This window comes from Pleurodeles waltl, chromosome 3_1, assembly GCF_031143425.1.
Source record: "Pleurodeles waltl isolate 20211129_DDA chromosome 3_1, aPleWal1.hap1.20221129, whole genome shotgun sequence".
Lineage (NCBI taxonomy): Eukaryota > Metazoa > Chordata > Amphibia > Caudata > Salamandridae > Pleurodeles > Pleurodeles waltl.
In genome coordinates, this window is record NC_090440.1 from 43,022,034 (window position 1) to 43,034,207 (window position 12,174).

At 43.2% G+C, this 12,174-nt stretch overlaps 1 protein-coding gene across 2 annotated transcripts in view; it reads right to left on the reverse strand.

Annotated features, from left to right (window-relative positions):
* The window catches only part of ACCS (1-aminocyclopropane-1-carboxylate synthase homolog (inactive)), an 81,024-nt gene that overhangs the window by 20,519 nt on the left and 48,331 nt on the right, over window positions 1–12,174 (reverse strand). For both annotated transcript variants that reach the window (XM_069221800.1, XM_069221799.1), the window contains exons 8-9: window positions 11,813–11,890; window positions 7,365–7,465 (exon numbers count right to left, since the gene is read on the reverse strand). In XM_069221800.1, coding sequence (XP_069077901.1) covers window positions 7,365–7,465; window positions 11,813–11,890 — 179 coding nt within the window. The remainder of the gene's footprint in view (window positions 1–7,364; window positions 7,466–11,812; window positions 11,891–12,174) is intronic.

Below are 12,174 nucleotides of genomic sequence, written 5' to 3' on the forward strand. Positions count from 1 at the left end.
TGATACTGACTGCCCGGATAGACTATTCGTTTAGACTCCCTGTCTGGGGGAGTTGTAGGGAATGAATTGGGGTTCACCCTACTGGTGGAAGCCTGACCCATCAAAGTTTCTGGTGTAGGGTGCTTCACCAAAAAATCAGGGTTGCCCGGCAGAGGCCTGTGGCATCTGGCAACCTGTCTGTTCACTAGTGGGCAGGAACAAGGACTAGACTAGGTGTCCAGAAGGGTGACAGACAGGGCTTCATTATATGGAAGTTTTTGGATGAAGTTTGTCCAGGCTGCAAAACGTCTGTCAGTATGTGAGTTTTGACTACCTTAGTTGGCAGTTGTAAATCCAATACCTTCGCTGCCTGTCACATCACCACAGCACAGGAGGCACTTTCTTATGATGATGACCCGGGGGAAGGAACACAGCACAGTGTCAAGGGAAGTGTCCAACCCACTTGCCTCCTGCAGGTCCATATACAGATTGCCATCACTGTAGTGCTGGAGAAAATAATCCCCCTCATCATCTCCAAAGACTGGTTGGTTCTGATCAGAGTCTAAAGGGGAAAGTTGTTGGAGCACTGAGGTGAAGCTCCGAGGCATATGCATGGTTCTACCTGACTTGGATTGGGGCCAGGTGTGTTGGTACGGCCTTGGGACACAACCTGAGTTGGTGCAGAGATGAATTAAGCTCAGCAGGAGAGGAAAGAGATCTTCCTGTGGTGCCAGTGTCGTTGATGTCAAAGAGACCAGAGTGGATTTTGGTGCTGGCTTAGAAGCAGGCTCTGGCATTGCAGCAGAACCAGAGGGGAGTTTAGGAAGCACAGCCAGTACAGAGGGAAAGCTAGCTGGTGGTTACTGTCACCAGGGGTCCCTATACTGGAGGCCTCTGTGAGTTCTTGGGGCCCGAAGGCAGGCCAGAGGAAACCGGAAGAGTACCAAAAATTCACAAAATGACTTCTCCAACGGCCTCATTACGTTGCAACGTATTTGATGAACCTGGAAATTCAGGGTGTATTAGGACTGATTCTGGAATTGACTCTTCGGCATAGTACATCTCATGGGGATCTGCAACAGTCCCTACAAGGCATAAATAGTGTAGCTTTAGGAGGGACAATATTTCTGTTGCACATGGAAAAGAAGTAAAATTTTGTAAGGAAAAACGTGTCAACTGCTGAGGAAAAAGTTGGAAGGAAGATCCAGAGTCACATAGAAGGGCCACAAAGAAAGGAATTGATGTCAGACCGCAAGAGTAGCACTTATATGCAACTCCACTCTGTCACTTGTGAGGCAGAACATCAATGCGGGGCGTAAAAAATCCACCTAGTGGCAGGCAGGAACACCATTGTTAACTCTCCCAGATACAGTCGTCTGGTGTCTAGGGAGGTTGTAAAGGAGAGCCATCTGCAGTTAGTAGTATACATCAGAAAGCTCTTGACTCCGGATGTGGCAAGACCATTTAGGAATAGAATATGCACATATGAACAGTGGTAAATTACTGCTGTACCAGAACAAGGGATTGAGAGAAGCCAGACTGAAGTTCAGGTATTTCAAAATCCTAGAGAGCTGGAACTGATCCCTAGCCAAGCTCCTTAGGCAAAACCTGAGATGCAAGATCTGTTACATGAGACACATCTTACAGTCCCGTCAAAACTTGCAATGGACCTGGAGCCAAACTGAAGTCTATATGAGACAATCCAGTGACAGAGTCTTACCATAATAATGCAGCTTCTGATCATATATGATCTCTCGTGTGCGGAGAAGGCTTGCCGCAGCAATGGCTGATGCCAAAGTTTGCATTTTGAGGAAAGTGGGAGCCGACTCAGTGACTACAGTGACCGAAGGACTGAGATATGACAAATATGGCTTTGTATGAACGAATGAATACAGATCGAATGATCAGCTCCTGAATTTAGTATGCCATCTGGAGCTACTTTCTTGACAACAACCAGGAGGCCTGACCAGCTGCTGAGGAGCTAGGACTACGTCATAGTTATTTCTTCCTTTCAGAGTCCTGAAACTACATGCCCTGCACTGGACATCAAAATCCATGAACTTAGTTAAAGTTATAAACTGTCCAGCTGCTTAGTGCATTGGTCTACTGCACCTTTGATGCTCTCCTGCATGCACTTTCAGTAGAGGTCCTCTAATAACCTAAGTGCTAGGTCCCACCATTGCAATGGTACAAGCTTCAACATACAAGATCTGATCCTTTAGCTACAACCTATCCCGGTTCCGAATAACGCCCAGTGCTGCAGTCAAGGCATAAAGTACTATGTGCTAACGATCAGGTCTGAAGCGGAGGTGTCTGTTTGCCCTTCCTCTGGTTACTTAATCAACACAAGCTTATGACCCGCACTTACTGGGAAATCCTTGTTCATGTGAAATAATTCCAACCCCCCCCATCCCTATCACGAACAGGGTTCAGACATACTATTGTTTTTTTGCCTTTTTAGGAAGCCTGACAACACGTCTCTTTTAAGGCTAACAATTACACAATATAATCTGCTGCCCTGTGAGTGAACAAACACTTACTCTGACCCCCCTGTCCCCTACCTTGCTGTATGATTAGCACAATTTACCCACACCAATGTATCTCACTAGATCATTAGACTTCATCATCTAACCATTCCTGCCCCAAGGCACTCACTTAGCTAATATCTTGAGCTGCAGTTAAGTTGTAGAGATGAACACTTGTTGCTTTTATTGTCTTGATATGCTTACTTCTTTTCTGACGGTTACTGGCTCGGGCACAGGACATCCCCTGTTCTACTGCTCTTTTTCTGTAGGGATGCCAGGCCCTTGTGTGGAAAATTATGGTTCATTTAATATATGACTGACATACTAATAAGTTTTTGAGGCAGGCCATGCATATTCTCTGCCAATAAGGTTTTGAATCATGATTCAATGCTACAATGATCAATGGTTGTGTAACATGCTTTCAAGTAAAAATGGTCAAAAAACATTCTGATGTGTTGTGCCACAAACCCAACAAGTCATATCTGCTGTGCTTCAAAGACAGAGGTCAAATCTCAGGTTATGTCTTCTGACAAATTACTGCTTATTTATTTTAACATGGGGATTGGTGTTTATTTTCCCTTCTCTGACTGCAAAGTGACACGAGTTTTTAAAGTGGACTATGTGACATTCCTACTGGGGTACATGTAAAGGAAAGGCTATAGGATGTCATTATTTTGTAACACATAACACAATTTAAATACCTTTAAATGAACTGTACGAATATTTCAGAATTCATCAGCAGACACGAAAGCAAAAATAAAGCAAATTTTTTTGTAACTCTGCAGTGTGATGGATACAAAGATTTTAACAGAATCAAAACCAACTGAAAACAATTTTACTTGGTGATGCGCAAATGATAGTCACTGAAACCCCAATTCCACAATTTTTCATTTGTGTGCTATATAGTTTTACCAATAAAACTGAATGTCTGTGCAAATGTAGTGGCCATTTCAGTGGAAAATTTGCTCTCTGTTACTGATAGTGTGCTACAATAAAGCTTTAGTAAATATCTGTGACAATGGGCTCCAAATTCCTATAATCCCTGGAACAAGGGTAATATTGCTGTTCAAACAAATGTTCTACTGGGAAAACAACAATGAACTGCATTCATAATAATAAAGCATGGACACAAAGTTGATCTGACTCCTAGGTCAACACATATCTTGCAAGAAAGAATGGCGTATAACTAACTGAAAATATCCACATAATGCAAATTAAAAGAAGATTGCAAAAAGGTGCTCCAAGTGAGGGCGCAGTGAATAAGTGATGTTTAGTGAATCGTGAGAGAAGAAGACAATTATATACAACATATACAAAAATTGTGCAAGAATCTACAACGCACGAAGGCCCACAACCACTTGGACTAATATACCTTGGGATTCAAGCCCAGCAACAATATAAGGTAAGAGTTCTGTATCCTTTAACGTATATAAGGGATGGGCAGAACGAACAAGTCGACGTTTCGACCCCCTATTTGGGGTCATCATCAGGACGATGTATTGATAGAAACCTATAGGAAGAAAAAATTATTTCATACTTTAAATACAAAACTGGTCTCCCCCAAATGATATATTCCGCCCAAGGTGGAAGACAGAAAGGGCAAATCTTACCCAACCAATGAAAATTTGGATCAATTTCTTTAACAGGAGTCCCAGTCATATTACTTTCTGTAGAGAACAACAAGAAATGTACACCATGCTTATCGACTGAAGGGAATCAAACCCATTGAAACGGAAAAGTTGAGGAATGAAGGGGCATATATATGAAAGAACAGTAAAAAGTACAGCAGTCACCCCGTGGTCCAAGACAACACTAATTCTGCAACAAAGGCACGGGAACAAAGGAAGGAAGAAGCTACAAAGTCATCAATGTGTTTTAACGAGGGAATGTGCAGACACCGCATTCCAAAACATTCATATTACATAGAGACCCATGTGTCCGTCCGCCACCTCTGAAGAATCCAGAAAAATCCAACCTGCAAGAAAGCTGATACTGATCCGCTCAAAGGATGTGAGGACCTCCAACTATTAAGTAACTCAGCCTTAAAAAACGTTTCCCTTTCGATGAGTTTGATTCTCTCTGTTCAATAAGCATGGTGTACATTTCTTGTTGTTCCCTGCAGAAAATAATATGAATGGGACTCCTTTCAAAGAAGTTGATCCACATTTCTTGGTGTTGGTTGGGTAAGATGTGCCCTGTTTTGTCTTCCATCATGGACGGATTATATCATTTGGGGGAGACCAGTTTTGTATTCAAAGTGTGGATATTATTTTTTCTTCCTATAAGTGTCTACCACTTATGATTCATCCAAATAGGGGGTCAAAACATCAACTTGTTTGTTGTTCCCATGCTTTATATACATTGAAAGATACAGGACTCTTACCTTATTTTGTTGCTGGGCTTGAATCCCAGGGTCCATTGATCCAAGTGGCTGTGGGCATTCGGTGCATTGTAGATTCTTGTAAAATTCTTGTCTATTTTGTATATGTTGCATATAATTGTCTTGTGTCAAGATTCACTAAACATCAATCAATCAATCAATCAATCAAACAAATTTCTAAAGCGCACTACTCACCCAGTAGGGTCTCAAGGCACTTGGGAGGGGGGTGTTACTGCTCGAAAAGCCATGTTTTGAGGTGCTTTCTGAAGGTTAGGAGGTCCTCGGTCTTGCGTAGGTTGGTGGGGAGAGAGTTCCAGCTTTTGGCAGCAAGGTGGGAGAAGGATCTGCCTCCGGAGGGGGTGTGTTGGATGCTGGGGACTGTAGCGAGGGCGAGGTCGGCAGAGCGGAGCTGTCGAGTAGGTTTGTGGAAGTTGATGCGCTCGGTGAGGTAGGCTGGTCCAGTTTCGTGGAGGGCCTTGTGAGCGTGGACAAGGATTTTGAAAGTGATCCTTTTGTTGATGGGCAGCCAGTGTAGGGATCTGAGGTGGGCGGAGATGTGGTCGTGGCGAGGGAGGTTGAAGATGAAACGTGTGGCTGCGTTCTGGATTCGCTGGAGTTTTCTCTGAAACTTGGCTGTTGTCCCTGCATAGAGGGCTTTGCCGTAGTCCAGTCTGCTGCTTATGAGGGCGTGGGTGACCGTTCTTCTTGTTTCTAAAGGAATCCATTTGAAATTCTTGTGTAGCATGCAAAGGGTGTTGAAGCAGGAGGATGATATGCCGTTGATTTGCTGAGTCATGGAGCGAGATGAGTCTAGTATGATGCCGAGGATGTGTGCGTGGGTGGTGGGTGTTGGGGGTGGTCCAAGGGTGGTGGGCCACCAAGAGTCGTTCCATGCTGTCTTGTTGGGACCGAAGATGATGATCTCGTTTTTTTCCGAGTTCAATTTGAGGTGGCTTGCTGTCATCCAGTTAGCGATGGCGAGGAGTCAGGCGTGTAGGTTATTCTTGGTGGTAGATGGGTTCTTCGTGAGGGAGATGATGAGCTGGGTGTCGTCAGCGTATGAAATGATGGTGAGGCCGTGGGGGTGGATGATGTTGGCGAGAGGAGCCATGTAGATATTGAAAAGGGTGGGGCTGAGGGAGGATCCTTGGGGGATCCCTCAGATGGTCTTGGTGGCTGTAGACCGCAAAGGAGAACTCTTTGGGTTCTTTCAGAGAGGAATGAGGTGAGCCAGTCCAGGGCTTTGTGGTGAATTCCGGCGTCGAAGAGGCGTGTGCGGAGGGTTTGGTGGCATACGGTGTCGAAAGCTGTGGAGAGGTCTAGGAGGATGAGGGCGACGGTTTAGCCCTTGTCCAATCTGGTCCTGATGTCGTCTGTACAGGCAATGAGGGTGGTCTCGGGCTGTTGTTTTTGCGGAATCCAGACTGGGCGACGTCGAGTATGTTGTCGTCTTCTAGGAAGCGAGATAGTTGTATGTTTACTATCTTCTCTATGACCTTTGCGGGGAAGGGGAGTAGAGAGATGGGTCGGTAGTTTGTGAGGTCTTCAGGGTCTGCTTTGGGTTTTTTGAGAAGAGCGTTGACTTCGGTGTGTTTCCAAATAGCTGGGAAGGTTGCGGTCTCCAAGGAACTGTTGATGACAGCCCGCAGCTGGGGAGCGATGATTTCATCACTTTTTCACTGCGCCGTCACTTTTGCAATCTTCTTTTAATTTGCAAATATATGGATTTTTTCAATAAGTTACATGTCATTCTTTCTTGAAAGGTGTGTGTTGACCTAGGGGACTGGTCAACTTTCTATCCATGCTTTATTATTATGAAAGGACTTCATTGTTGTTTTCCAAGGGTTGGGGTTGAGTGTCAGCACCTACGTGGTAAACTGCTACTTGGTTAATTTCAGAACACATCACAAGTTTATTTTGGTCGTTGGTGTCTACTGACGGACTATTTGCATGCATACCACTTTGCTGCCTAACTTTGCCGTGATAGGGGTAATTAGAACTCCAATCTCTGTAACACAGATGTACCATTCCATGTTAGAAGTATCGTCGTACAACTCCACACACCATCTAGACAGAAAAAAATGACTGTTTTGATCTTTGAAAACCAACCAACTCAATCAAGTCTTTTTAATTACATGCGTGCCGTCTCTTCTATGCATGTTTATATTATAATAGGCCCAGTGAAACTAATAGAAGATGCACCCAGCATAGAGTGTGGACTCCCTTTCCTGACTACTGCTGGCTGACCTATCTGTATGGTACTTTACTTTATGTAATGGTTTGCGGTTAGTGTACTCTGTAAAGGAACAGCATGGTTCCCGGGATAACAGATGACATTCAATTGGTACCAGGTAGCTTTTAATCAAGCATGTACCTTCCTCTTCACAGGACAAATTAACTTGTTTTATGCTTCAACCAGGACTGTCCTTCACCAACTATATGACATCATTCAGGATACAGTGACTGTGCACACTCCTTACCGTTTAGCAAATTCCAGAAACTCCTTCATTTCTGCGAGGGAGTAGACATCCCCCAGAGGGTTGTGGGGATTGATGAGGAACAGAGCCTTCACGATGGTGCCCTGAAAGAAAAGGTAGGCCATTGGCGCCATGAAAAGAAAACAAATTTGCCAACAGACGGTGCCATTAGGCTTAAACATTCTGAGACATACAGGAGAGGAAACTGTAGGCCTAAACATTCTGAGACACACAGGAGAGGAAACTGTAGGCCTAAACATTCTGAGATACACAGGAGAGAAAACTGAAGAGTTGGGAATTCACATATACGCAATTTTGCCATGCTTCATGCATTTAAGCGCCAGGCTACTACATAAAAATGGAGCAGGCAAATAAACACATATGTGCCTGTGATTTGACTTGTACTACACAAAATATAGGAGTGTTTTATAAATATAAATCTTATGAAAGAGACGCCCTGATGTACGAACACCCATCTGTTGCATCACAAATTCTCCATTCACAAGGAGATGAAAACCAACTTGCCTAATGAATATTAGGTAGGTCGCAGTTTTAAACCCCCTGTTATTGGCTGCAAATGCAGGGATGGAGGTCTGCAAGGTGCAGTAGACCTTAGTTCCTGCATTTACATTGTCAAACAGAAAACATTTCTTTAAAAACATTTTTTAAAGAATCCTATCGCTCATGAAGGTACCAGTAGTTTATTAAAAAAAAAAAAAAAAAAAAAAATACAAACTGTGCCCCATCCTGATAGAAAATAATGATTGATTCCAAAATGCATAGAGACTAGAGCTCAATAATGTAACCTCTAAATCAAAGAAGCTGTTTTGCCAAAAAGCAGCGCTGTCACAGAAGGCCTTTAGTTCTACAGGGTTCTGTATGAACCCTTGTGAGAAACAACAAGGCTCAAATCCTATCTGACAACCGACCTCCTGACGGCTGGAGATATTTGATAGCTTTGATTGAGCAGATGAAGTACTTTGCAGACTGTTTCTGTGCACCCAGTAGGGTCAAAGAGGATTTACATATTTCCACCTACATGCCTGTTTCCAGCAGGTGCCTAGAAAACAAAATGATGCTATGTTTAGGTAATATCAGAAGGATGCCGCCTTTGGACATCATCAACCACTTATGTTTGGATCTGATGATGAATTTCATGGCAGCCGCAACAACATTCAGGATTTATGGGCTAACGGGGGAAAGGCTCTCTCCTCAGTATTCCGGCATTCAAGCACAGAGACTGTAGAGGGGTGGAATATTCTTCCCTCATCCGCGATTAGACAGTCCTGGCCCTGGAAGAACCCAGACGACCTTCTTCTGAGGAAAATGCAAGATGTCAAAATACCAGATCGCAGGCAACAGAGCTACCAGTGTTAAAAATAAATCTCAAATATTCTCGATTTTTTACTGAACACTAGACCAGCATTTTCCAAACTGTGGACCACCATCCACTGGTGGCTCACCAGCCGATTTCTGTTGAGTCCCAAAAGAGTATTAAATGAAAAATGCCTTTACGTTTTGGATTCACCTTGTCACATTTGTTGTGCTTCAAAGACAGAGGTGAAATGTCAGGCTATGTCTTCTGACAAATTACTGCTTATTGTTTGAACTTGGGGATTTGTGTTTATTTTTCATTTCTCTGGCTGCAAAGTGAGAGGAGTTTTTAAACTGAACTATGTGACAATCTTACTGCGATACAGGGAAATGAAGGACTGTAGGATGTCATTATTTTGTAACACACAACAAAATGTAAATACCTGTAAAGGAACTGTACAAATATTTCAGAATTCATCAGCAGTTACGAAAGCAAAGATAAAGTACATTTTTTGTAACTCTGAAGTGTGATAGAAACAACGATTTTAATAAAATCAAAGCAGATTAAGATACTTTTACTTGGTGATGTGCAAACCCCAATTCCACAGATTATCATTCGAGTGCTGTATAGTGTTATCAATAAAACTGTGACTATGCAAATGCAGTGGCCACTTCTGTGAAAAATGTGCTGTCTGTAAACGATAGTGTGCTCCAACAATGCTTTAGCAATAGATTTGTGACGTGTGCTCCAAAATCCACCACCATCTACATACAATACGTTTATCACTGTACTTCACAAACCAATTTCAACAGAGAATGTTCTCACAATACGGTATAATAAACAATCATCCCACTTGTGTATGACTTTCACTCACAAATTGAGAAATATAGATGTAGCCTAACGGTCCGAGCCAAAAGAGAGAGAGAGAGAGAGAGAGAGAGAGAGAGAGAGAGAAGAGAGAGAGAGAAGAGAGAGAGAGAAGAGAGAGAGAGAAGAGAGAGAGAAGAAGAGAGAGAGAGAGAGAGAGAGAGAGAGAGAGAACGAGAACACACCCACCCACCCACCGCAGGGCCTCGTGGCCTTATCCTATACTCTGCTGCAGAAGGGCATTTCAAGTTTGCTACAAATCACTGGTATGAACAGATTTTTCAGAAGCCTTGTGATTTTATTCAACACATTCCACAGGCCAGCGCCCCTCTATAGAAAGTGCTCCAGCGCGGGTCACCATCTGACACTTCTATGGGCAGATCAATATCTTGGTCACAGACCAATAAAGACATATCTAAGGACATGGTCCAGGTTGTGACACTGACAAACAATTGTTGTCAGAAACTAACACAAAAGTTGTCAAGAGTATGTTATTTTGGTAATTGAAAGCTATTGCATTAAACCCAGCCCACACCTCATGTCCGTTAAAGCTAGGCTGGTGGCGTAAGTTACTCATTCTAAAAATTGGGTTGTAGTTCTAAAACGTTTGAGATTCACAGCTCTAGACAGAGGAGTCAGGGGAAGATAGTGGGAGAAGGGAGAAGATATATAGAAATCTCTACAGCTAGTTGAGTTTAAACATGTTAGTGATCTGGAGCAGATGCCCATTTAGGAGGCAGAGTAGCATTTTTTGATCAAGTGTTTTGTGAAGATGTCCACCTCTCAGTGCTCCCAGGCCTTGAAGATGGAGTTAAGGACTGCCTCATTCAGTTCCCATTCATGAGTTGAGCGCGGATGCCAGCTGGGCCTGCTATTCAGTCAGTGCAATAATAATTCCGCAGGCGGGCACAGACAAGTTGAGTCTTTGCCCCCTGTTTTAAGACACAAGCGGACAGCTGTGGCTTTATGGGTAATTGCCACTATTAACTTACAGCTGACCAACAGAAATACAGCCTTTTAGGCTAGGAATAGTTTCTTTAATCCAACAAGTGCTTGGAAGGATATAATAAACTGATCCCAGCCTTCTCATAGAAAAACTACTTAAGTGGATCACCAGCCATTCTCAAATGAGTTTGTCATGACCGAAACTGTGGTTACAGCAGTTGTACCTTGTCAACATGTTTGGAGCATGGGCTACTAACTCAGAGGTCTCATGATGGATGGACCAGTGCAGGCATGATCAGCAGCATACTCCAGGGCTCTGACATGCCTAGCTGAAGAGTCACCACTTTTGACTACAAAGGAAACCACTAAGATGCAGGAGCCTTGAAAATACTAGGCTCCAGGGGACTCTGACAACACCAGGCTGCAGGGCTCTAGGAAGGAGACTGTGTAGGACTAGAACCAGATTGGATGGGGCCAGTTCCGCAGAAGCGGCATGCACAGATTAAAGTAGCTGCTCCGGCCCAGTATTGATGCAAGTGTTCTCAGTAGTCTGTTAAACTATTAAGTAGCATCTTGCACTGTTAATGTGGACAACAGTGAACTGCTAGAACTTGCTATAATTCTGCTGGCAGGTCATTTGTAAACACAAGACCTGTCAAAAAGCTATAATCAGTCATCGTTCTCAACTGCTGAAAGGAGCTGCCTAGAGTCTTAAATTTCTTGAACTTCCAAAGGGATAGAAAATGGTTCAGGTTAAGGCAAGTGATGAACCGGGGGTATTTGAAAAAAAAAAATGAATAAGAATTTTGGCCCACGCCCTCCCTGGTGGTGATGGAGGGTTACTGCAAGCTCTATTGTAGCCACCTATGAGGATTCACATCTCTTGTGATACAGGGTCTCCTTCACTTTCTTTTAGAGAAATTGTCTGATGGTCTTGCACACACCCAACAGCACAGGAATCTGACAGATATTACAAACCACTTGTCAGACTGCACACACGGCTTAATCCTCTTGGTCTAAACTGCCTGAGCCAAAGAAAGGAAAGACACAAAACAACAACAATTTAAAGGAAAATGTGGTTAAAAGTCCACAAGATGGAACTGATGACTACAACAAAAGGTTCATTTCACACAATTTGGCATAAAAAGGGGAAAGATGCACAAAAGACGAAGGCATTCCAGGTATATGCCAGATACAGGCGGTTCGAATTAGAAATGTGAGAGATCCAAGATGTAGGCTAATCTATTTAATGTTGTACAAAACCATAGCTGTATGGTACATTCTGCTCGATGCCTTCTAAGACTAACACGGAAAGCTCACTCACCTCAGACTTAGCTTTCAGGAAAGCTTTTTCCAGCTTCTGGACAGTCAACTGAAATGGGCGAGAGGCTGTGCCGCTTATCTGTGTAAAAAACAGAGATGTGCTGCATTAAAAGAACACTTTGGTATAACAAGGGATGGCTCGACAAAGATTGCAGAGCAGGTGGATAAGGTTAAAGTGTGATTAGAAAGATATGAAAAGGTAACTTATTGCAAAAATGGTACCTATGTATCGGTATGACAAACAAACATGCATAACTCCTGCATTATATGGAGAGCAGTGACACATTATGACCACCCTGTACATTTTATTATAATTATCTACAATTGAAGGTCATGAAATATTGGCACTACTTGAGTTGAAAG